This window comes from Macaca thibetana, chromosome 19, assembly GCF_024542745.1.
Source record: "Macaca thibetana thibetana isolate TM-01 chromosome 19, ASM2454274v1, whole genome shotgun sequence".
In the NCBI taxonomy this organism is placed as follows: Eukaryota; Metazoa; Chordata; class Mammalia; order Primates; family Cercopithecidae; genus Macaca; species Macaca thibetana.
This window is the reverse complement of record NC_065596.1, coordinates 22,110,914-22,136,752: the sequence shown is the minus strand read 5'-3', so window position 1 is coordinate 22,136,752 and position 25,839 is coordinate 22,110,914. Positions and strand designations below refer to the sequence as shown.

At 55.1% G+C, this 25,839-nt stretch overlaps 2 protein-coding genes across 3 annotated transcripts in view; one reads left to right on the top strand and one right to left on the bottom strand.

The window, feature by feature from the left end:
• The window catches only part of SF3A2 (splicing factor 3a subunit 2), a 138,389-nt gene that overhangs the window by 4,783 nt on the left and 107,767 nt on the right, over positions 1–25,839 (top strand). The window lies entirely within an intron of this gene.
• AP3D1 (adaptor related protein complex 3 subunit delta 1) overlaps positions 1–25,839 on the bottom strand; it is a 56,275-nt gene that overhangs the window by 27,192 nt on the left and 3,244 nt on the right. For both annotated transcript variants that reach the window (XM_050770053.1, XM_050770054.1), the window contains exons 2-9: positions 13,848–13,943; positions 12,975–13,055; positions 12,260–12,340; positions 7,501–7,608; positions 5,680–5,809; positions 4,597–4,736; positions 4,441–4,514; positions 2,662–2,711 (exon numbers count right to left, since the gene is read on the bottom strand). In XM_050770053.1, coding sequence (XP_050626010.1) covers positions 2,662–2,711; positions 4,441–4,514; positions 4,597–4,736; positions 5,680–5,809; positions 7,501–7,608; positions 12,260–12,340; positions 12,975–13,055; positions 13,848–13,943 — 760 coding nt within the window. The remainder of the gene's footprint in view (positions 1–2,661; positions 2,712–4,440; positions 4,515–4,596; positions 4,737–5,679; positions 5,810–7,500; positions 7,609–12,259; positions 12,341–12,974; positions 13,056–13,847; positions 13,944–25,839) is intronic.

The following is a 25,839-nucleotide window of genomic DNA, read 5'->3' as shown; positions in this document are numbered from 1 at the left end:
CGCCCGTCTCGGCCTCCCAAAGTGCTGGGATTACAGGCTTGAGCCACCGCGCCCGGCCCGAAATAATTTTTTTAATACAAAAAATACAAACATCTGGACATGAATAACCCTGGGTGGAAAATCTACATATAAATGTAAATATGAATGAAGAAATGTGGCAAATTAAATGCATATTCACGCATGCAAGATTTCAGAAATGCCACACCCAATCTTTGTAGGAATGGTTTTTTTTGTTTTGTTTTTTGAGAAGGCATTTCGCTCTTGTTGCCCAGGCTGGAGCGCAATGGCGCAATGTCAGCTCACTGCAACCTCCGCCTCCTGGGTTCAAGCGATTCTCCTGCCTCAGCCTCCTGAGTAGCTGGGATTACAGGCGCCTGACACCACCCCTAGCTAACTTTTGTATTTTTTAGGTACAGACGGGGTTTCACCATTGTTGCCAGGCTGGTCTTGAACTCTTGACCTCAGGTGATCCACCTCCCTCGGCCTCCCAAAGTGCTGGGATTACAGGCGTGAGCCATCACACCCGGCCAGGAGCGTTATTTGAATATAAAAGTAGATGGTAATTTTTTTTGTCTTAAAACAGGTATACAGATTATCCAGGTAGGAACAAATTTATTTTAAAAAGAAATGTAGGCTGGGTGCAGTGGCTCATGCCCGTATTCCCAGCACTTTGGGAGGTCAAGGCGGTGGATTACCTGAGGTCAGGAATTCAAGACCAGCCTGGCCAACATGGTGAAACCCCATCTCTACTAAAATTACAAAAATTAGCCGGGCGTGGTGGTGCGTGCTTGTAATCCCAGCTACTCGGGAGGCTGAGGCAGGAGAACTGCTTGAATCTGGGAGACGGAGGTTGCAGTGAGTGGAGACTGCGTCACTGGATTCCAGCCTGGGCAACAGTGTGAGACTCTCAAAAAAAAAAAAAAGAGGGTCGGGCACGGTGGCTCATTCCTGTAATCCCAGCACTTTGAGAGGCCAAGGCAAGCAGACCATGAGGTCAGGAGTTCGAGACTAGCCTGACCAACATGGTGAAACTCTGTCTCGACTAAAAATATAAAACTTAGCCGGGCATGGTGGCGCGTGCTACTCAGGAGGCTGAGGCAGGATAATTGCTTGAACCCGGGAGGCAGAGGTTGCAGTAAGCTGAGGTCATGCCATTGCACTCCAGCCTGGGTGACAGAGCGAGACTCCATCTCAAAAATAAAAAAAAGAAAGGAAAGAAAAAAAAGAAATGTAGATGTGTTAATTATCTAAATTGTGCTAACTTTTTCACAATCAAGTGGTGTACCTTAAAAATATACCATTTTAAGGAGCCGGGAGCGATGGCTCAAGCCTGTAACCCCAACACTTTGGGAGGCTGGGGCAGGCGGATCACAAGGTCTGGAGATCAAGACCATCCTGGCTAACATGGTGAAACGCCATCTCTACTAAAAATACAAAAAAAAATTAGCCGGGCGTGGTGGCGGGCGCCTGTAGTCCCAGCTAATCAGGAGAGTGAGGCAGGAGAATGGCGTGAACTCGGGAGGCGGTGCTTGCAGTGAGCCGAGATTGCACCACTGCACTCCAGCCCGGGCGACAGAGCAAGACTCTGTCTCAAAATAAAAAAAAAAAAAAAAATTTAAATTGTCAACTATACCTAAGTAAAGCTACAAAAAAACAAAAAACAAACGAGATGAGGTGCTGGCCGAGTGCAATATCTGAGGCCTGTAATCCCATCACTTTGAGAGGCCAAGGCAGGAGGATGGCTTGAGCCCAGGAGTTCAAGACCAGCCTGGGCAACACAGTGAGACCCTGTCTCCACCAAAAATTCAAAAAATGACCTGGGTGGGGTGGCATGCACCTGTAGAGGCAAGAGGACCGCTTAAACCCGGGAGGTCAAGGCTGCAGTGAGCTATGATTGCACCACTGCACACCAGCCTCAAGAGAGGCGGGGTCTGGCTCTGTCTGTAGCCTGGAACTCCCGGGCTCAAGTGATGCTCTTGTCTCGGCCTCCTGAATAGCTGGGCCCTCATACCTGGCGAGAAGCTTCCGCTTTATCAACCATAAGGAAGTGCACCGCTCAATGCCCCTCAGGCTTTGGCCGACTTGGAGGAGCCCGGCTGAGACCACCGGGGACACGGGGCGTTGGCCCTGGAGCCCTGGCCCGGCCGGAGGCGTGGGTTCTGACTCTGCCTTAGAAAATATTTTTGTGGTAGATGCTGCTGCTTAAGTACCCACGGGTGAAACAACGTGCTGTCTCCGGAGTGCTTAAAAGTCCCAGAAAAAACGCAGCTTTGTGTGCGAGCTGCTGGGAGGCCCTGAGCATCTGTGGAAGCAGGGAGGAGGAGAGGCTTCATCTGCAAATGCATCTTTCACACCCAAGGGGACTCCAGAGTGGCCGGGCTACCGAGCAGCTGAAGCAGCAAACTCCCAGCACCAAGGGCGGCGGAGGACCAGGCAGGTGCGTGGCCACCTCGATAGCAGAGGCCTGGGGCGGCCTCCCAGCCAGCTTTCCTTCTCAGCACCAGCACAGGTGGCGCTCGGGGACACTCCCAGCCAGCTTTCCTTCGCAGCGCCAGCACGGGTGGCGCTCGGGGACACCAGACCTGGTGCCCTCCTGTCCCCACCCGAGACCCCAGCCTGACAGTGCCAGACCTTCCAGACGGGGAGAGTGCCAGTTCTCACCTGCAATCACGGTGTTCACACATTCGTAGAGGAGGGACATGGCAGACGTGCTAAGGAAAGGAACACAGGGAAGCGGCATGAGGACTGGGGGCCTCATCAGACACGGTGACCCAATGCCAGCGGCTCAGCTGGAGACGGCCTCAGCCCCACAGCCCAGGGAGCGAGCCCCCAGGAAGGAGCCCACGCCCTGCTCTCCAAGGCCTATGGTGCTTGGCTGCTCATCATCTCACCTTCCCAGAAAGGGCATGTGAGAAATCCCACTGCAGCTGCGGGCCCATGACAGCATCCGGGCAGGGACAGACCATGCACCCCCGGCGGCCCATGAGCCCATGAACCCGTGAGATGGCAATACCACCTTCCTACTGCATCCTTACTAGGGTTTTTTGTTTGTTTTGTTTTTGAGATGGAGTCTCGCTCTGTCATCCAGGCTGGAGTGCAGTGGAACGATCTTGGCTCACTGCAAGCTCTGCCTCCTGGGTTCACGCCATTCTCCCGCCTTAGCCTCCCGAGTAGATGGGACTACAGGCACCCACCACCACGCCCAGCTAACTTTGTTTTAGTACTTTTAGTGGAGACAGGGTTTCAGTGTGTTAGCCAGGATGGTCTCGATCTCCTGACCTCATGATCCACCCGCCTCGGCCTCCCAAAGTGCTGGGATTACAGGCACGAGTCGCTGTGCCCAGCCTTTTTTTCTTTTTTTTTGAAATGGAGTCTCACTCTGTTGCCCAGGTTGGAGTGCACTGCTGTGATCTCGGCTCACTGCAACCTCCGTCTCTCGGGTTCAAGCGATTCTCCTGCCTCAGCCTCCCGTGCAGCTGGATTACAGGCATGTACCAGCACACCTGGCTAATTTTTGTATCTTTTAGGTAGAGACGGGGTTTCACCATGTTGCCTAGACTGGTCTTGAACTCCCGACCTCAAGTGATCTACTCGCCTCAGCCTCCCAAAGTGCTGGGATTACAGGCGTGAGCCACAGCTCCCAGCCCTTTTCTCTGTTTCAACGTGTTCACACACAGATACTCGCCACAGAGTTGCAGCTGCTTACAGCTTTACAGTTGCCTGTGGGGCAGGGCCGCGGCCCAGGAGACGTCCGTGCCACGTAGCCTAGCAATGTGGTGAGCTTCACCAGCAAGGTGCGTGTGAGCGCACGCTACGCCGTTCACACGGTGAATCATCCTAATGACATCCTTCTGTGAACATGTCCTTGTTGCTAAGTAACACATGACTGCATCGGAAAGTCACGGCGATGACGACTCTGCCTGTGGCCCACTCCACCCTCCCCTTCCCTGCAGTGGGGGCTGGGGGGTGGTCCTGGCTCCTCCTCAGCACTTGGTCTGAGGAATTAAAGTGTCCTCTTCTAGCAACCAAAGGCAGCCTGGCCTGAAAAGGCTCCTGACATACGGTCCCATTTCACAACCTTTCAGTGCTGAGACCCGGGAGGAAAACCCAAACGCCTCAAATGTCTCTACAGCATGGAGAAGAGCCCAGTGGCCAGGAACGCCACCACAGGCTTCCACTCTAGGACAGAGAGTCTGCTGAACATAAGAGCCTTCCATCTTTCAGCTGCTTCACGCCCAACTCCTGCTGTACCCCGCTGGGGCCGGGCTGCCAGCTGCTCCAGCACTGGACCCCATGGAGCCAGCCCACCCCACCGCTCCCGCAATGGACCCCGTGGAGCTGGCCCACCCCGCCACTCCGACACTGGACCCTGTGGAGCCCGCCCGCCCCGCCGCTCCCACACTGGACCCGCCCGCCCTGCCGCGCATGGTCTCCACTCACCTGTGGATGAGGTTGGTGAGCGGCTCGATGAGCTTCTTGCCCAGCCGAGGCTCCAAAGGAGTCAGAGCACCAAACTGCGGGGACAGCAGGGCCTCAGTCTCCCGCGGGGAATGCACCACGCAGGGTGAGGAGGCCGCATCCCCGGGCAGTACTTGCCAGCTTGATGATCTTGATGAGGACCCAGTTGTTGGTGGAGGACGTCATCAGCTTGAAGAAGAGCGGGGCCAGGGACAGGTAGTTCTTAGGGTTCCGTCTGGCCAGCTCGCAGATGACGTTGACGGCAGCAGACTGAACCCCTGGGGAACAAGCGGTCCTCATGAGCATGCCTGCCCTTCTGCTTAGAAAACCATCCTCCTGTCTTCCTGGTCTGCGAGGAAGTTCTGGGGCCTGCGGCAGCTCTCACTCAACATGGCCCTGGCTCTGCCACCTCCTCCTGGTGACAGGGATAGCAGCTGTTCCTCCAGGGAACAGGCCACAGCAGCCAGCTCCTGGCGCTGAGAAAGCATTGCTCAGCACTGTTGCCAGGCACAAGTGCGCCCGAGCATCACCACGCTCAGGACAGCGTGACAGTGGCCTTCTGAGTGGGGGTTTCGGCAAGAAGGGCTCCAGAAACAGCTGCCCAGCCATCGGGGCTCAGGGAGCCTTCCTGCTGCGCCTGTGGCCAGCACTCCAGGGAGAAGCTCGCCCATCGGGTCCCACGCTTAGAGCTGGGGTCTCCCCTCCTACACGCAGGGCCTCAGGATTCCTGTGGGCTGGCTTTGGAGTCCACCAAACCACGCCTGCCACACGCCAGAGGCTTCCCACACGCAGCCCAGGGAAACTCAGTGAAACTGAATTTGAAGCCATGTCCCACAGTCACCACGTCACAAATACACAACAGTCACGTGAGGTGGAGGCAGCTCCTGTGAGGGACATATGGTCTAGACCACCCCCTGCCCTGCGGAAGGCGCCCCGTGGCAGCGCTGGTCCTACGACGGGCCGGCGGGGTGGGGCGTACACCTCTGCTCAGGGATACACCAGGCTCACCAGCTGCCACATGAGATCTTACTGCCCCCACCTCCAGCACCTCCCTCCCGGCTGCCCCAGCGAGGGGAGGCCCAGCCACCTCCAGCCGGCATGCTCCTGGACGGAGCCCTCCACTGCTCCCCACAGCACCCCCCAAAACACACCACCACATCTTCCCAGGGTACCGGCTGAACCCCCACCCCCAAGCCTGAAGTTTAACTGAAATCCACAAACCAGGGTCGGGGTCCTCCAGCTTCTCCTTCAGCCGGGGAAAGGCGGGGCGCAGCGACTCAGGGTACTTCAGGAACACCTTGTACATGATCAGCACGGCCTTCTTCCTGATGTAGGGCTTGGTGTGCGACATCTGCGGGGCAGCGGGCTTCAGCCTACACAGGTTTTCTGCGCCTCATCCCTGCTCACGCCTCTCCCCGTCACCCTCCTCCACAGGGAGAAGACGTCCTCCAGCCCGAGGCTGCGGCTGCACACCAGCCCCAGAGGCCAGAGAGCAGCATCTTAGATGGCACGGAAGCCGGCCTCCCTGTGCCCCGACTCAGGCCTGCCCTCCAGACTGAGCCCTTCTCCTGAGTGGCCTTCCTGCCCCAGGGTCCTGGGTCCCACAGTGGGAGGAGGAAGGCTGGAGAGGAAAGTCAAGCTGGGAACACAGCCTACAGCCCAGCTCCCCACGGCTGTGCCCTGCAGCTGCTCAAGTTCCCCGGCAGGAGCCCTCCCATCTATCAGGCCCAGGGAGCTGCCCTGAACTGCCTGGTCCTGACAGAGCCACCCCATGATGGGGCGCGGACATCCGCCCGCTCACGGGCTCCCCACTGCTTTACTGTAGAGGAGCCAGAGTCAGTGTTTTCAGCTTCGTGGGCCAGACGGCCTCTGTCGTGACCACGCGGCTGTGCCCTTCATAGCCAAGGCCACTGGAGACGACATGACACATGGAAAGAAGGCGCAGCCGGCTGGCTTTGGCCCTGGGCCGCAGCCCGCTGATCCCTGATCTAGAAGCTCAGCAGGCTGTGCTGACAATCTCCAACACCATCAGCCACGATGTAGACACTGCCGGGCAGAGAGGCAGCCACGCGGGGACAGCACCCATCAGCCACGATCTAGACACCTCTGGGCCGACAGGCAGCCACGCGGGGACAGCACCCATCAGCCACGATCTAGACACCTCCGGGCCGACAGGCAGCCACGCGGGGACAGCACCCATCAGCCACGATCTAGACACCTCCGGGCCGACAGGCAGCCACGCGGGGACAGCACCCATCAGCCACGATCTAGACACTGCTGGGCAGAGAGGCAGCCACGCGGGGACAGCGCCCATCAGCCACGATCTAGACACCTCCGGGAGGACAGGCAGCCACGCAGGGACAGCACCCATTGGATAAGATTTAAACACCTCCAGGAGGACAGGCAGCAATGCAGGGACAGCGCCCATCAGCCACGATCTAGACACCTCCGGGAGGACAGGCAGCCACGAAGGGACAGCGCTTCCCAGGGAGGAAACCACGCCCTTCCACACTGTTAATCTGGCTGCTGTTTTTTAAATGAAAAGGAACAAAGGTCTCCCTCATGAGCTGGAGATTAAGTCAGGCACAAAACAGATGTTTCTGGGGCCAAAATTTCCAAGGGCTTCTCAGATTTTAGACTGTCACAGCCGGGGATGTAGCCTTTGACAAGCGGAGTGGCAGGGAGGAGTCCAGCTGCGGTCCGTGATGGAGGAAAGAGGACCACACAGAAGCCCACTGGCAGCTCAGACAGGAGCCACTGTCAGACCTTGGGGCAAACATCCCCCACTGGGCCTGGCCCATCAGGGAGACCCTGCTCCTCCTCTTGGCAGGATGATTTCAAACATAAACTCAAGACACGCAGGAATCAAAGCAGCCCAAGAGCTGCCCCACCAGCTGACAGTGATTTGGTTCCCTTCTCAGGTAGGCCACACACCAGGGACCCCGGCCAGTTTCCGCACGGCCAAGCTTCCCTGGCATGCCACTTTGACCGCGTTTTTCCCCGAGCAGACGTGCAGGGTGGCGGGCAAGCTTACAAACTCACCAGTGTCATGATGTCATTTGCCAGGTCTCTGGCAAGGTCTGGGGTGACGAAGCAGGACAGACCCGTCAGTGCAACGCCTGTGTCGTACTGGCTAGGGCTGCTCAGGTCCTGGAAAGCGACAGAGAAAGGGCCATGGCCAGGATGCCCTGGGTGGCACGTCCGACGCCTGGGTCGCCAGGAGCAGCAGGAGCAAAATCCTCCCAGGACGCCCCAGGACTCGGCATATCCCCTTGGGGGACTCGGCATATCCCCCTGGGGTGCAGCTGTGCCTTATCACCCCTGCTGCAGAGGAGTCTGGAGCTGAACTCAGACAAGGAGGAACAATTTAGAGCCCATGGAAGACACTGTCACCAAGAAAGGAGCCGGGATGGGCACAGCTGGGGACACTGAGGTGTGAGGCACAGCCCGGAGGGCTGTGTGTGTGGCAATCAGCTGAGTTCCTTGGCTCCTCCTGGGTGGGCATGCCGGGCAACAGTGAGGTCTGAGGCACAGGCTGAAACACTCTGTGGGCGGGAATCAACTAAGTTTCTTGGCTCCTCCTGGATGGGCAGGGCTGGGGACAGGGAGGTCTAAGCCACAAACTGAAGCACTCTGTGTGGGAATCAATCGAGTTTCCTGGCACCTCCTGGGACAGAGGCACTTGTCACAAGTCACTGCAAGTGTGGGGGAAGGGCCACCACGGGTGCAAGAGCAGAGCCAGGCCTAAAACCAGGGCTGCCCCCACCCATCACTGGCAGCTCCCAGTCCACAGAGACGGTGCTGCTGGGCCTGGCACGGAACAGGCGGAAGACGTGCCCCGCAGGATGGGGTCCTCGGACAGCCTGCTTCCATTTGGGGTCCCTTTCCCCAACAACTGAGGGGAAGGGCCCAGGAACAGCTCCCGTGGGCCCCTCTCCAACTTCAGGTGGCAGCTGCGCCCGCGCTCCCCTGGACTCTGCCCCAGCTCTTCACTCCCGCAGTTCTCACTAAAACACGGCATCCCCCCGGCTCCTATCTCAGCACTCGGGGAAACAAACCTTCTCTTGATATCACAAACCTGCTCTCGGGGAGAGATTTTCTTGAGGAAACTCCCAAGACTCCACCTACATATGCACCTATCAAGATCCGTTTTCAGGGTTACCATTCTGTGGTCAAAATATGACAAGGCCAGCTTTTTTTTTTTCAGACGCGTCTCACTCTGTCCCCCAGGCTGGAGTGCAGTGGTGTGATCTCAGTTCACTGTAACCTCTGCCTCCCAAGTTCAAACAATTCTCTGCCTCAGCCTCCCAAGTAGCTGGGATTACAGGCCACATCACCATGCCCGGCTAATTTTTGTATTTTTAGTAGAGATGGGGCCAACTGGTTCTTTTGAAATGACACAGTGGCCGTGCACAGTGGTTCACGCTTGTAATCCCAGCACTTTGGGAGTCCGAGGTGGGCAGATCACGAGGTCAGGAGATCAAGACCATCCTGGCCAACATGGTGAAACCCCGCCTCTACTAAAATACAAAAAATTAGCCAGACATGGTGGTGCACACCTGTAGTCCCAGCTACTTGGGAGGCTGATGCAGGAGAATTGCTTGTACCAGGGAGGCAGAGGTTGCAGTGAGCCGACATTGTGCCACTGCACTCCAGCCTGGCAACAGAGCAAGACTCTGTCTCAAAAAATAAATAAATAAATAAAATAAAATAAAGTAACACAGTGAGTTGGAAGCGGTGGCACACACCTCTAATCCTACCACTTTGGAAGGCCGAAGCAGGAGGATCACTTGAGCCCAGGGGTTCGAGATCAGCCTAGGAAACATAGTGAAACCCTCCCTGCCTCTACAAAAAATACAAAAAAATCATCTGGGCATCGTGGTGCATGCCTGTAGTCCCAGCTACTCAGGAGGCTAAGGTGGGGAGATCGCTTGAGCCTAGGAGGTCGAGGCTGCAGTGAGCTGCAATCGCGCCACTGCTCTCCAGTCTGGGTGACAGAGCAAAACCCCGTCTCAAAAAAAAAAAAAAAAAAAAGGTAAGAAAATAATGTTGTGTTTTGTTTTTTTGAGACGGAGTCTCACTCTGTCACCCAGGCTGGAGTGCAATGGGGCGATCTCGGCTCACCACAACCTTCACCTCCCGGGTTCAAGCGATTCTCCTGCCTCAGCCTCCTGAGTAGCTGGGACTACAGGCATGCACCACCATGCCCGGCTAATTTTGTATTTTTAGTAGAGACTGGGTTTCACCACGTTGGTCAGGCTGGTCTCAAACTCCCAACCTCAGATGATCCACCTGCCTTGGCCTCCCAAAGTGCTGGGATTACAGGCGTGAGCCACCACACCAGCCCAGAAAATAATTTTTTTAATTACAAAACAAGCCAGGAGGCTGGGCGCGGTGGCTCAAGCCTGTAATCCCAGCACTTTGGGAGGCTGAGACGGGCGGATCACGAGGTCAGGAGATCGAGACCATCCTGGCCAGCACGGTGAAACCCCGTCTCTACTAAAAAATACAAAAAAACTAGCCGGGCGAGGTGGCAGGCGCCTGTAGTCCCAGCTACTCAGGAGGCTGAGGCAGGAGAATGGCGTAAACCCGGGAGGCGGAGCTTGCAGTGAGCTGAGATCCGGTCACTGCACTCCAGCCCGGGCGACAGAGCAAAACTCTGTCTCAAAGAAAACAAAACAAAACAAAACAAAAAAAAACAAGCCAGGCACGGTCGCTCACATCTGTAATCCCAGCACTTTGGGAGGCCACGGCGGGTGGATCACGAGGTCAGGAGATCAAGACATCCTGGCCAGCACGGTGAAACTCCGTCTCTACTAAAAATACAAAATATTAGCCAGGCATGGTGGTGGGTGCCTGTAGTCCCAGCTACTCAGGAGGCTGAGGCAGGAGAATGCCGTGAACCTGGGAGGCGGAGCTTGCAGTGAGCCGAGATTGTGCCACTGCACTCCAGCCTGGGCGACAGAGCAAGACTCCATCTCAAACAAACAAATAAAGAAATGAGGGCCGGGTGCAGTGGCTCACACCTGTAATCCCAGCACTTTGGGAGGCCGAGGTGGGTGGATCACTTGAGGTCGGGAGTTCTAGAGCAGCCTGGCCAACATGGTGAAACCCCATCTCTACTAAAAACACAAAAAAATTAGCCAGGTGTGGTGGTGCACCCCTGTAATCCCAGCTACTTGGGAGGCTAAGGCAGGAGAATCGCTTGAACCCGGGAAGTGGAGGTTGTGGTGAGCTGAGATCGCACCACTGCACTCCACCCTGGGTGACAAAGACTCCATCTCAAAAACAAAACAAAAAACAAACAAAAAACAAGGGCAGCTGTAATTCCAGCTACTCGGGAGGCTGAGGCAGTAGAATTGCTTGAACCCAGGAGTCAGAAGTTGCGGTGAGCCGACATCACGCCACTACTCTCCAGCCTGGGCAACAGAGCAAGACTCAGTCTCAAAACAAAACAAATAAACAAAAATGACACAGTGGACTGCAAACATCGGGAGCGTGTGATCCTACACAGAGGAAGCAGGTGCTAACTTCCTGAGCCGGAGCCCCACAGGCACCACCTGCATCCGAGGCCAGCCAGTGGCAGGCACCGGGTCAGAGCCACGCCCAACACACAGGGCCTAACAGCTCCAAGCACCTGGCAAGGCAGTGGTGGATGTAAGTCCCCAGTGAGGTGCTCACACAGGGATCCGGCCATCTGAGCCCATCAGCAAGAGACACAAACCTGGGCCCGACATGTGGCCCTCCTTGCTGGGCAGCTGCCACCTGGGTATCCAGGGCGGCCGGAGACCTCCATCCTCCTCCCTCCCAGTTACCACCTGCAAAACCGCTCCCATCCTCCTCTCAGTGGGCCAGACTCCCACCCAGGCCCCTCCTGCTAGGCACTCCAGCCACCCTCATGGCCACAACCCAAGACCCCACGGCATCGAGGGCACATGTCGTCCGCAGCCCAGGCGGGATGCCCAGCTCCATAATCTTGCCCACAACAGTGAGCCCAGTAGAGCCAACAGTCCCGGGATCTGCACCACACCCTGTGCCGGGCACCAGTCACCGCCAGTACCCCCACACCTGTGCCTCGGCAGGCTGGGAGTCCCTGGCCCAGGTCGCCAGGTCACCCTGTGGGGTCAACAACACAGTCACAGGGTCCTGCCCTTGCACATGGACATTGGAGAGCCAGGGCCATGGCCTCTGAGGTGAGGTCTAGGGCCAGAAAGGGGCCAGGTGCCCATGAGAAGGGTGGGCCTGATTCTCCAACACCCCAACCCCTCCATCGAGAGGCAGGAACCAAACGTGTTCAGAGCTCAGGGGCCAAGGAGGACCTCTGCTACCCAATGGCCTCCATGACCATTTCAAAATGCAACATTTACATGGTGCTGAAAAATGCACCTCGTGGGACTCAAAAGAAACCGCGGGCAGGAAGCACCCCACATGGGGACGAAGGGCGCACAGCTACAGCAGGCACTACCATACGGGGAGAAGGGAAGAAAGGGGGCGACTGCAGAGGCCAGCCTCGAGTGGGCCCTGGAGCCCCATTTGCCGGCCCCTCCATGTGGTGAGCGAGGGAAGGGGGCACCGCACCGCTCAGCATCCCTCCACCTCACAAGCCCACCAGGGAGCGCAGACTCAGACCCGCCGGGCCACCTCTCCGTGTCTGCTGGGAAGACAGTGGCTGCAGAAGCCCTGCTCGCACTCCAGGGTGCCACAGGTGCCTGCTGCCCACAGGAAGACCAGCGTGGAAACCAGATGCTCTGGCAGGGGACAGGCTGCACTCAGCACAGAGCGGCCTGGGCCGGGGACCTACCTTACGGATCTGATTGGTCGTCAGCATGATGACGTCGGTGCCTTCGTGAAAGCTCTGGGAAGCAGCGAGGTAGCCGATTCGCTGGGAGAGAACAGACGAGCACATCAGAGGCCGGGCACCTGCAGCCTTCAGGAGCGCCCAGCTTTGCTCTGCAGCATCCGCACCAGGCAACGCAGGTCCAGAAGCAACGCCCCGCAGCCTGGACGCGGGGGCCACCAGCAAGTGGGAACCAACCCGCATTTGAAAACCAACCCAGATTTCTTCAAAATTCCAGAAGGAAATTCCCAGAGTTTGGAATATGTATGAGTTTTTTTTTCTTGGAGACAAAGTCTCACTCTGTTGCCCAAGCTGGAGTGCAATGGCACGATCTCAGCTCACTGCAACTTCCACCTCTCGGGTTCAAGCAGTTCTCCTGTCTGAGCCTCCCAAGTAGCTGGGATTATAGCCGCGCGCCACCACACCCTGTTAATTTTTGTATTTTTAGTAGAGATGGGGTTTCACCATGTTGGCCAGCCTGGTCTCGAACTCCCAACCTCAGGTGATCTACCTGTTTCAGCCTCCCAAAGTGCTGGGATTATAGGCCACTGAATCCACCTTGGGTAACAGAGCAAGACTCCGTCTCAAGAATAATAATAATAAAAATTGGCCGGGCACGGTGCCTCACACCTGTAATCACTCCCCCCACCCCACCAGCCTCGCCGTCCCGGAACCTCACCTTGAAGGTGAACTTGGAAGCACTCATCACTTCTATGATGTTGAAGGCGGCCCAGCTGATGTCGTATCCCAACATCTGTAACTGTTAAGGGACGCACAGGAAATTGCACTCACAAGCCAAAGTGGAGACAAAGGGTTTGAGCCGTAGCATGAAGCGCTCCCTCCCAGCACACGGAGCAGACTCACTCACGGTCAACAAACACCCAACACACACCCCTGAGGCCTTTCATTTCTTCTTCTGACAAACGACTCTGACATTTAAAAGCTACAGGGACAGGTTAGTGACAGGCACTAAAAAGAGGCTCAATGTCTGCAATTGGCTAACTGGCACTTATGGGTACTAACTACCACCCCTTGGTGAATCAGCTCCTTGAAATAGTTACGAGACGAGCAGCGGCACGGGGGCCCCGGACGAGCCCTCCGTCTCGCTACCTCCCACGGGAAAACAGGCCAGAGGGAGGCGCGCCCGTCCCCCGCTCACGCACTGACCTGGAACTGCAGCCAGGAAGGGAGCCAGCCCAGGAAGGTCCAGGGCCCCAGCTCTCCCCACTAGGCGTCCTGGTGTGGCCTGTGGTGGGAGCCGAGACTGCAGGCGAGGGGCGTCCTTAGTGAACCCCACCCAGAAGAGGACCCCATGGGGCTCCCTCGGGGCTACCACCAGGGCCTGTGGGTTGCCACCCTCTGGCCTGTTTGCCAGTCATGTGACAATCACGGCTCTCCACTCCAGGACTCCGGGTTGGCCCTGAGGGGCTCACCGATAGCGGGTGGTACCAATGACTGACAGGTGGACAGACAGGCTGAGGAACAGGGGGACACGCGCTGAGTGGAGAAGCAGCCCGACAGTGCTGGGCACGGGCCACCGGGAGACACTTACATACGTCAGCTTGCAGACCGCGTTCGCCTTCACCGCGATGTTGTCCTGCTTCAGCTCCTGCTTGATCTCATCGATGCACTGAGAGATGTATTTTGCCTATAATGGGGGATAAACACAGAAATTACAAACATCTAGCTAAGATGGTTGGAATACTGACTCCAGGCCAGGAGCGGTGGCTCACGCCTGTCATCCCAGCACTTTGAGAGTCCAAGGTGGGTAGATCACGAGGTCAGGAGTTCGAATCATCCTGGCCAACTTGGTGAAACCCCGTCTCTACTAAAAATACAAAAATTAGCTAGGCGTGGTGGCAGGCACCTGTAATCCCAGCTACTCAGGAGGCTGAGACAGGAGAATCATTTAAATCCAGGAGGCAGAGGTTGTGATGACACCACTGCATTCCAGCCTAGGTGAGAGAGCCAGATTGTGTCAAAAAAAAAAAAAAAAAAAAGAAAGAAAGAAAGAAAGAAGCCAGACAGACACAAGAGAGCACACCATATGATCCATTTCTATGAAATGCCCAAATGAGGCCAATCCAGAGAAAGAAACCGGATTTGTGGGTGCCAGAGGCTGGGGGAGGAAACGGGGAGGATTCGCTTTCTTTCTAGGCTGAGAATGTTTTGGAACTTGGCCGTGGTGGTGGCACATAGCATTCTGCTACACACGCCCCGCTGTTTGCCTACTCCTTGGTGGACGAACGTGTGGGGTCTTCCCACCTTCAGCCAGTGTGACCCTCGCTGCTGTGAACACCGTGCTCAGGTTTTGGGGGGATGTGTCTGGATCCCCCGGGCCTGCTCACTAACTGTGTGTGTCTCCAGAACACCATTAAGGATAGTTCTGGCCGGGCGCGGTGGCTCAAGCCTGTAATCCCAGCACTTTGGGAGGCCGAGGCGGGTGGATCACGAGGTCAGGAGATCGAGACTATCCTGGCTAACATGGTGAAACCCCGTCTCTACTAAAAATACAAAAAACTAGCCGGGCGTGGTGGCGGGCACCTGTAGTCTCAGCTATGGGAGGCTGAGGTGGGAGAATGGCGAGAACCCGGGAGGCGGAGCTTGCAGTGAGCCGAGATCACGCCACTGCACTCCAGCCTGGGAGACACAGCGAGACTCCGTCTCAAAAAAAAAAAAAAAAAAAAAAAAGGATAGTTCTGACCCAAGCAAACTCAGGTACAAGGTCCAAATGGCAGATGAGGTTCCCAAGAGACAGGCAGGCGTGAGCCGCTCAACATGGATGGCACCAGAGACAAGCCAGGTCGATGCCATGCTGGCCCCAGAGACAACCCACCCCACCTGGGAGGAGAGAGAGGAGGGAACAGCAGAGGCTTGGAGCGCCTCCCTCAGTAGACGATGAGGCCCCCACGACAAGCCCTCCTAATGCACAGGAGCCCCTCTCCATCATCCGACAACAGACCAGGAGTGATGGCTCCCTGGGCCCCATCCTGCCAGCCCCTACGTCGGGATGCAATGTTCCTCCTGCTGTGCCCACCAGAGGCAAGGATGGCAAGCCCACCCTATCGCACTTCTGTCCCCAGCCCCACTGTAGCTGGCCTCAAAGCAGCCCCAGGAATTTCCACCACTCATGTGTCACCCAGGACCACACCCCAAGCTCGGCTGCCAGCTACACCGAGTGGGGAAGGAGCCACAGCTGTGGGGGAGTGGGGGGCTGGGGGGAGCACAGACACACAATATTTTCCTGAATGTTTTATGATCCAACTCTGTACAATGGAACAAGTGTCACCCGATCCTCCAGACGCACTTCAAATTACTACACCTCGCCCCAGGACTGTGCTCCCATCCCCACAGCAAGGATAACTCACTCCTCCTGCTCAAAGGGTCAGGACTGTTGATGATTTATAAGGGAAAGAACAAAAAGACCATCACAGGCATGGAGAGGTCAGACCCTCACGAGGGCAAGGGGGATGGGATGTCAGGCAGCGTGGCTGCCGTGGAAACCAGCCTGGGGTTCCTCCAAGGTTCCATGTGGAGTTACTGCCCTGGCAATTCCACTGCTGGGCGTGCACCCAAGGAGATGGAAAACAGGTGTCCAAACAAAAACAAGCACACAAACGCACATGGTAGCGCCATTTATAGTGGCTTGAAACAGGAACAGCCACCACGCTCACGGCTGATGAATAATACACACAACGTGGTGGGTCTGCGCCAGTCAACTTGCTTGATTTTATGGATTTTTTTTGAGACAGGGTCCCACGCTGTCCCCCAGGCTGGAGTGCAGTGGGGAGATCACCGCTCACTGCAGCCTCCACACCCTAGACTCGAGTGATTCCCGTGCCCAGCCTTTCAAAGCACTGGAACCACAGGGGTCGCCACCACGCCCAGCCACTAGTCAGCTTTCTAGGAACTCGGCAGTGGGTCGCAACCCTGGGACTCCTTCCTGGCTTTTTAACTGCTGATAAAGTCCAAGTAGCTCCTCTCAGACCAAGCCTCACACAAACTTTTTTTTTTTTTTTAGACGGAGTGTCGCTCTGATACAGGCTGGAGTGCAGTGGCGTGATCTCGGCTCACTGCAACCTCCGCCTCCCGGGTTCAAGTGATTCTCCTGCCTTAGCCTCCTGAGTAGCTGGGATTACAGGGGCACAGCAGCACGCCAGCTAATTTTTGTATTTTTAGTAGAGACGGGGTTTCACCATGTTGGCCAGGCTGGTCTTGAACTCTTGACCTCAGATGATCTGCTCACCTCAGCCTCCCAAAGTGCTGGGACAACAGGCGTGAGCCACCGTGCCCGGCCTGAAGAAAAAAATTTATTAGTCGGGGTATGGAGACATGATCTAGACCCAGAAGATTATATTATAAACATAGATTTAAATTATTTGAAGGCAGCCGGGTGCGGTGGCTCACGCCTGTAATCCCAGCACTTTGGGAGGCCGAGGCAGGTGGATCACGAGGTCAGGAGATTGAGACCATCCTGGCTAACACGGTGAAACCCTATCTCTACTAAAAATATTTTTAAAAAATTATCCGGGGCCGGGCGCGGTGGCTCAAGCCTGTAATCCCAGCACTTTGGGAGGCCGAGATGGGCGGATCACGAGGTCAGGAGATCGAGACCATGCTGGCTAACACGGTGAAACCCCGTCTCTACTAAAAAATACAAAAAAAAAAAATTAGCCGGGCAAGGTGGCAGGCGCCTGTGGTCCCAGCTACTCAGGAGGCTGAGGCGGGAGAATGGCCTGAACCCAGGAGGCGGAGCTTGCAGTGAGCTGAGATCCAGCCACTGCACTCCAGCCTGGGCGACAGAGCAAGACTCTGTCTCAAAAAAATAAATAAATAAAATTAAAAAAGAATAAAAAATTATCCGGGCATGGTGGCATGCGCCTGTAGTCCCAGTTACTTTGGAGGCTGAGGCAAGAGAATGGCGTTATCCCAGGAGGCGGAGCTTGCAGTGAGCCGAGATCATGCCACTGCACTCCAGCCTGGGTGACAGACACAGCAAGACTCCGTCTCAAAAAAAAAAAAAAATTATTTCAAGGTATAACGTGGCTATACATGACACTTTCTACAAAAACAAAGGAAAATTAGAGGAGCAACATGTGAAATTTCTCAAATACCTCAGCTAGTTCCGCACCAAATTCACACTTCACCACACAGCAAGTGAGATTCTAAAACACTGATGCTGGTTTCAGCACCTATTTAATTCTGGGATGTAATTTGGAACACAGCATGCGTATTTCCTTTATACACTAACTTCTCAGGACTACAGTAACACAGGCCATTTAAACCCTAGATACACAGGAGAACTCCCTGGGGTACCTTTTTTTTTTTAATCAAGTCTTGCTCTGTCACCAGGCTGGAGTGCAGTGGCGTGATCTTAGCTCACTGCAACCTCTGCCTCTCGGTTCAAATGATTCTCCTGCTTCAGCCTCCTGAGTGGCTGGGATTACAGGCGTGCACCACCACGCCCAGCTAATTTTTGCATTTTTAGCAGAGACAGGGTTTCTTTTTTTTTTTTTTTTTTTTTTTTTTGAGACGGAGTCTGGCTCTGTTGCCCAGGCTGGAGTGCAGTGGCCAGATCTCAGCTCACTGCAAGCCCCGCCTCCCGGGTTCACGCCATTCTCCTGCCTCAGCCTCCCGAGTAGCTGGGAGTACAGGCGCCCGCCACCTCGCCCGGCTAATTTTTTTGTATTTTAGTAGAGACAGGGTTTCACCGTGTTAGCCAGGATGGTCTCGATCTCCTCAACTCGTGATCCGCCCATCTCGGCCTCCCAAAGTGCTGGGATTACAGGCTTGAGCCACTGCGCCCAGCCCCAGAGACAGGGTTTCACCATGTTGGCCAGGATGGTCTCGATCTCTTAACCTCATGATCTGCCTGTCTCGGCCTCCCAAAGTGCTGGGGTTACCGGCGTAAGCCACCACGCCCGGCCTTTTATTTTTTTATTGAGACAGGGTCTTCCTATATTGCACAGGCTAAAGTGCAGAGGCCTAATCACGGCTAACTGCAGCCTCAACTTCCCAGGCTCAAGAGATTCTCCCGCCTCAGCCTCCCGAGCAGCTGGGACTACAGGTGCATGCCCCCATATTAAACTAAGTTTTTTTTTTGTTTTTTTTTTTTTTTGAGATGGAGTCTGGCTCTGTCACCCAGGCTGGAGTGCAGTGGCCGGATCTCAGCTCACTGCCTCCCGGGTTTACGCCATTCTCCTGCCTCAGCCTCCCGAGTAGCTGGGACTACAGGCGCCTGCCAACTCGCCCGGCTAGTTTTTTGTATTTTTAGTAGAGACGGGGTTTCACCATGTTAGCCAGGATAGTCTCGATCTCCTGACCTCGTGATCCACCCGCCTCGGCCTCCCAAAGTGCTGGGATTACAGGCTTGAGCCACCGCGCCCAGCCTAATTTCTATATTTTTAGTAGAGACGGGGTTTTGCCATGTTGGCCAGGCTGGCCTTGAACTCCTGACCTCAAGTGATCCTCCCACCTTGGCCTCCCACAGTGCTGGCATTACAGGTGTGAGCCACCGCACCTGGCTGGCACTTTTTCTAGTTTTAAAGTTCCGATTCTCAGTCCTTCGCCTTCAATGAATGAAGTCAGCATCTTGAGACCACGGAGGCCGCATGGTCACAACCTCAGCAGCTGATTCTCGGGTGCTATCCAGCTCAAAGACCAACGAGCTGAACCCTCGACACATCCCACGGTGCTTTCCACGTGCCTGCAAGGCTGAGGGAAGCCGGGCCGCTGAGCTGCATGCAGGCTGAGGGCCTCGGAGCTCACCCAGCTCATGAGAGCAAAGCCCGACACCCCTCACCCCACTGGGGGCTCTGAGGGGTTTTTACTTTTTTTATTTGAAATAGTTTTGCTCTTGTTGCCCAGGCTGGAGTGCAATGGTGTGATCTTGGCTCACTGCAACCTCCACCTCCCGGGCTCGAGCATGGTTCTCCTGCCTCAGCCTCCCAAGTAGCTGGGATTACAGGCATGTGCCACCACGCCAGGCTAATTTTACATTTTTAGTAGAGACAGGGTTTCTCCATGTTGGCCAGGCTGGTCTCGAACTCCTGACCTCAGGTGATCCGCCTGCTTCGGCCAAGGCCTCCCAAAGTGCGGGGATTACAGGAGTGAGCCACCACGCCCAGCCTCTTTTCTTTTTTTTTTTTCTTTTTTTTTGAGACGGAGTGTCGCTCTGTCGCCCAGGCTGGAGTACAGTGGTGCAATCTCGGCTCACGGCAAGCTCTGCCTCCCAGGTTCACGCCATTCTCCTGCCTCAGCCTCCCCAGTAGCTGGGACTACAGGCGCCTGCCACCACACCTGGCTAATTTTTTGTATTTTTAGTAGAGATGGGATTTCACCATGTTAGCCAGTATGGTCTCGATCTCCCGACTTCGTGATCCGTCCACCTCAGCCTCCCAAAGTGCGGGGATTACAGGTGTGAGTGAGCCACTGCACCTGGCCATGCCAAATTTTTGTATTTTTGTGTAGAGATGAGGTTTTTAAGGCCCTGTCTCAAAAAAATCAAAAAATAGGCCGGGCGCGGTGGCTCAAGCCTGTAATCCCAGCACTTTGGGAGGCCGAGACGGGCGGATCACGAGGTCAGGAGATCGAGACCATCCTGGCTAACACCGTGAAACCCCGTCTCTATTAAGAAATACAAAAAACTAGCCGGGCGAGGTGGCGGGCGCCTGTAGTCCCAGCTACTCGGGAGGCTGAGGCCGGAGAATGGCGTAAACGCGGGAGGCGGAGCTTGCAGTGAGCTGAGATCCGGCCACTGCACTCCAGCCTGGGTGACAGAGCGAGACTCCGTCTCAAAAAAAAAAAAAAAAAAAAAATCAAAAAATAAAAAATTAGCTGGGTGTGGTGGCCACATTGTGTAGTCCCAGCTATTTGCAAGGCTGAGGTAAGAGAATTGATTAAGGCCGGGCGCGGTGGCTCAAGCCTGTAATCCCAGCACTTTGGGAGGCCGAGGCGGGTGGATCACGAGGTCAGGAGATCGAGACTATCCTGGCTAACATGGTGAAACCCCGTCTCTACTAAAAATACAAAAAACTAGCCGGGCGTGGTGGCGGGCGCCTGTAGTCTCAGCTACTTGGGAGGCTGAGGCGGGAGAATGGCGTGAACCCGGGAGGCGGAGCTGGCAGTGAGCCGAGATCACGCCACTGCACTCCAGCCTGGGAGACACAGCGAGACTCCGTCTCAAAAAAAAAAAAAAAGAGAATTGATTAAGCCCAGGAAGTCAAGTCTGTAGTGGGCCGTGATCGCAGCCCTGTACTCCAGCCTGGGCAGCAGAGCAAGACTGCCTCAAAAACAATAAGAGAAATACACGAAAGTGCTGCCATGACGGGCACAGGGCTGCACCTGCAATCCCAGCACTGCGGGTGGTTGAGGTGGGTGGATTGCCTGAGGTCAGGAGTTCGAGACCAGTCTGACCAACATAGAGAAACCTCATCTCCACTAAAAACACAAAATCAGCCAGGCATGGTGGCACATGCCTGTAATCCCAGCTATTTGGGAGGCTGAGGCAGGAGAATCACTGGCACCCGGGAGGCGGAGGTTGTGGTGAGCCGAGATCATGCCATTGCACTCCAGCCTGGGTGACAAGAGTGAAACTCCATCTCAAAAAAAAAAAAAGAATTCCAAGTCCCAACAGTAACTGGGTCAGGAAAGGAGACATGCCAGCGAGGTGCTCCATCCTGCCCAGGATAAGTTACCATCCACAATCACCCTCACTTCAAATTCGAACAGAAAAGCCACTGAACCCCAGAACCCCAGAAGCAGCATGAAAGGAGCTTATCATGCAGAGTGCGCTGCTCCTTCTACAGCCCGGGACACTGTCCTGGTTTACCCTCTCGTTGTGGACAGGCTCAATGCCCTCTGTACCCAGGAGCAGAGCAGCCGCGGCCATGCTGAGACAGCATGGAGCCGAGGCCCCCACACCGGGACCTACCTCCACTCCCACGACTGAGGCTGGTGCAGCACACTAACACCCAACAGGGCAGAGGCCAGAAACAGCCCCGTCCAGCACCAGATCCCGGCCGGCCCCATCTAGTCCAGCCCCAGCCCGTCTCTGTGCTCAGTCCTGTAACTCATGGCCCCTCACCTCAGCCTGGATGTCTGTGGGGTGGCACGGTCACCAATAAAACCCTCTGAGTCGAGGTGGGGCACGGTGGCTCACACCTGTAATCCCAGCACTTTGGGAGGCCGAACAGATCAATTTAGGTCAGGGGTTCAAGACCAGCCTAGCCAATTTTTAGTGAAACATTGTCTCCACGAAAAATACAAAAATTAGCCTGGTGTGGTGGCGCATGCCTATAATCCTGGCTACTCGGGAGGCTGAGGCAGGAGAATTGCCTGAACCTGGGAGGAAGAGACTGCAGTGAGCCAAGATCGCACCACTGCACTCCAGCCTGGGTGACAGAGGGAGACTATGTCTCCAAAAACAAACAAACAAACGAAACGCTTCTGGCTCAAATCCACAGAGACTGCAGGTCAGTGGTTGCCAGGGCATGAGGTTTCTCTGTTCGGAATTTACCGTGCTGAATCACTGCACACTTGTAAACATACTGAAATCTACTGAATTTCATGCCTAGAACAGGCGGATTTTATGGCATGCAAATTGTATCTCGATACAACTATTCAAAGAAAGGAACCACCTTGGCTCAGCAGCATCACAGGACAGGACAAAACGCCAGGACAGACGTGAGGCTCCACCTGGACTGCAGTTCCCTGAGGGCTGGAGGCCTGGGCAGAGCAGAGGGTCCTCAGGCCCTGGTCACAGATTAACAGGACCATCAGAGACCACTCAGCACAGAGGGGGCCACATGGCGGATGCCCAGGCCACCCGGGACCCTGCATCCTTCTGCCTGTCTCACTGCCATGTGAACAAGTCGGCCACCAGCCAACCCAAGAACTCCTAGGGCAGTGGTTCCCAGCAGATGACTCTGTCCCCGCAGGGGACACTGGGCGATGTCTGCGGCATCTGTGCTTGCCACGACTTGCAGAGATCTAGGCATGGAGTGGGTGGAGGCTGGGGATGCGCTCAGTGCCCTGCAATGCCCTAACACCCCCACCCCAAGAACCATCCAGCCTGATGTCCACAGTGCCAGGGCTGGGCCAGAGCACACCCAGGTCTGGTGTCGCCACTCCTGCCCTCTGGTCTTCCTGGCTCTCCAGGGCACAACGCAAGCGAGCATCACCCAGAAGCTGGTTACAAGGCAGAGCTCACCCCCACCCACACGTCCCTCCAGGACCCACATGCCTCGGCCTTGAAGCCACCTCCACACACACACACCAAGCCTTCTGCCCAGAGGCTGCCTTTTGAAAACCTCTGCAGAGTAGTAAAACAGACAGAGGCCCAAGCCCTGGGGAGAAAGCTTCAGGAAGAACGCAAGCAGTTAAACACCCGTGAATGAGTGAACCGCACTCATAATCAGGGGAGCTGACACTATGGCTGCACCCCCCAAACACCCTAGCCCTGCTGGTGGTGCAGGAGGCGAGGCTGTGGCTTCCACGCTTGCTGCTGGGAGCGGCTCTGTGGGGAGTGGGCGCTGTCCCAAGGGCTGGGCGCGCTGCATGCCACCACGGCTTGAGACCATTCATAAAACGATCCCACATGGAAACCACCCCCGCGTCTGACCAGAGACCACGTAGGGAAGCTGCGTGTAAACAACAGAGCACAGCCACCCACGGCAAGGACCGAGGACAGCTCCCCACCACGCCGGCAGCAAAGCACACACACCTTAGGCAATCACGCCTATGGTTCAGGGACACGAATTTAAGTGATAAAACTACAAGCAAGTCAAGGAAATTAAACTCACAGAAGTCAGGATCATTACCATAATAATCAGCTGTACAGGCCAGGTGCAGTGGCTCACGCCTGTCATCCCAGCACTTTGGGAGGCCAAGGCGGGTGGATCACTTGAGGTCAGGAGTTCGACACCAGCCTGGCCAATATGGTGAAACTCCGTCTCTGCTAAAAACATAAAAATTAGCCAGGTGTGGTGGCGGGCACCTGTAATTCCAGCTACTTGGGAGGCTGAGGCAGGAGAATCACTTGAACCCAGGAGGCGGAGGTTGCAGTGAGCCAAGATCATGCTGCTGCATTCCAGCCTGGGCGACAGAGCAAGACCCCATCTCAAAAAAAAAAAAAAAAAAAAAAAAAAAAAAAGCTGTACAATGTCCTATGCATTGCATATGTTGCCATTAAAGAGGCTCCAAGGAGAAAAAAAAAAAAAAAAAAGGCAACCTAGAATCCACGCCCTCCGGTCTACCACCACCGTGACAGCATGGGGGATAAGGGCACCTGGACAACAGGGAGGCATTCGGGAATTCTGGGAGACTTCTCTTACCGGCAAGTGGGCTCAGGGGCTTTTAATCTGGGGTTGATTCTACCTCCAAGAGACACGTTTGTCTGGGGACGCCTGTGGCTAGCATGACCAGAGGAGCTCCTGGCATGGAGTGGGTGGGGGCGGGGACACTGCTCAGCACCCTATGGTGCCCAGAATAGCACTACCCAGAGAATGATCCAGCCCCAACATCCACAGTGCTGAGGGGCAGACGCCGATCTAGGGGAATGACTGATGGTATTAAAAGAAAAGAAGACACACTCAGTTCAAATTGAATATCTTTATATCTTTTTTTTTTTTGAGTTGGAGTCTGCTCGGGAGGCTGAGGCAGGGAGAACTGCTTGAACCCAGGAGGCGGAAGTTGCAGCAAGCCAAGATTGTGCCACTGTACTCCAGCCTGGGCAACACAGCGAGACTCTGTCTCGGAAAAAAAAGAAGAAAACAAAACAAAACAAAAAAATAATAAAAAGAAAAAATGGGCTGGGCGCGGTGGCTCATGCCTGTAATCCCAGCACTTTGGGAGGCCAAGGTGGGCAGATCACGAGGTCAGGAGATCAAGACCATCCTGGACAAAATAGTGAACAATCATCTCTACTAAAAATACAAAAATCAGCTGGGTGTGGTGGTGCGCACCTGCAGTCCCAGCTACTTAGGAGATTGAGTCACTCAAATCTGGGAGGCGAAGTTTGCAGCGAGCAGAGATGGTGCCACTGCACTCCAGCCTGGTGACAGAGAGAGACTTAGTCTCAGAAAAAGAAAAAAGAAAAAATGGAGAAAACTTTGCCGAAACTATGAAAAGGGCTTGTGAGAATAAAGTGTTAAAAGTCATTTGGCTGGCTGGGCGCGGTGGCTCAAGCCTGTAATCCCAGCACTTTGGGAGGCCGAGACAGGCGGATCACGAGGTCAGGAGATCGAGACCATCCTCGCTAACACGGTGAAACCCCATCTCTACTAAAAAAAATACAAAAAACTAGCCAGGCGTGGTGGCGGACGCCTGTAGTCCCAGCTACTCTGGAGGCAGAGGCAGGAGAATGGCGTGAACCCGGGAGGCGGAGCTTGCATTGAGCTGAGATCCGGCCACTGCACTCCAGCCTGGGTGACAGAGCGAGACTCCATCTCAAAAAAAAAAAAAAAAAAAAAAAAAAGTCGTTTGGCTTTTGTGCCAATTCTACCGAGCTTTAGAAACTGAGGACACTCTCAAGTGGACCAAGACACGTACGAATGAGACCACTACTTATGCTTTTTAAAAGGACTCATCTGGGCTGGGCGCGGTGGCTCAAGCCTGTAATCCCAGCACTTTGGGAGGCCGAGACGGGCGGATCACGAGGTCAGGAGATCGAGACCATCCTGGTTAATATGGTGAAACCCCGTCTCTACTAAAAAGTACAAAAAACTAGCCGGGCAAGGTGGCGGGCGCCTGTAGTCCCAGCTACTTGGGAGGCTGAGGCAGGAGAATGGCGTGAACCCAGGAGGTGGAGCTTGCAGTGAGCTGAGATCTGGCCACTGCACTCCAGCCTGGGCGACAGAGCGAGACTCCGTCTCAAAAAAAAAAAAAAAAAAAAAAAAAGGACTCATCTGAATGGGTTTTGCATGGGAACCCGATAGGTTCACATGTGCACACAAGTATCACATGCAGAAATCAAAGTTTCAGGACCGGACAGTTACCGTATGTGTCTGTACCCTGGTCTTTTCTAGTTTCTTTTCCTTTTTCTTACCTAGCATAACCCATTAAATTGAATTTACAACCCACAAAGAGGTCACAGCCTGAGGTCTGGAAAACAGTGAACTAGACAACCTCAGCGCTCTGGTGCTTCCAGGAAACCGCGTTTCACTGCAGCATCCTCAGCGTCATTCAGCAAGGAGGCAGGTGACCGTCATCCCCACTTACACAGAAGGAGACAGAGCAGGGGGCTCTCCATGGGCCGCCCCAGGAAGTCAGCTACTCAGCCAAGCACCTGGACTCGGATTTCCCAAACCTCACGCCATTTCCACTCCTTCGCGCTGCCTTTCCACGCCGCTTTCAAAGTCACGGCTGAGCCTCGCTTCCATGATGCCACGCTCAAGTTTTAGGGGAAAATCCATTACAAAATGGAAACTTTTTTTGGAAACTATACTGCTGCAGAAAACGCACACCATCTAGAGTCTTCGTTCCGGGCGCGGTGGGTGGGAGGGAAGAGCCCACAACATACGGTCTACAGAGTAGCTGCGTTTTTA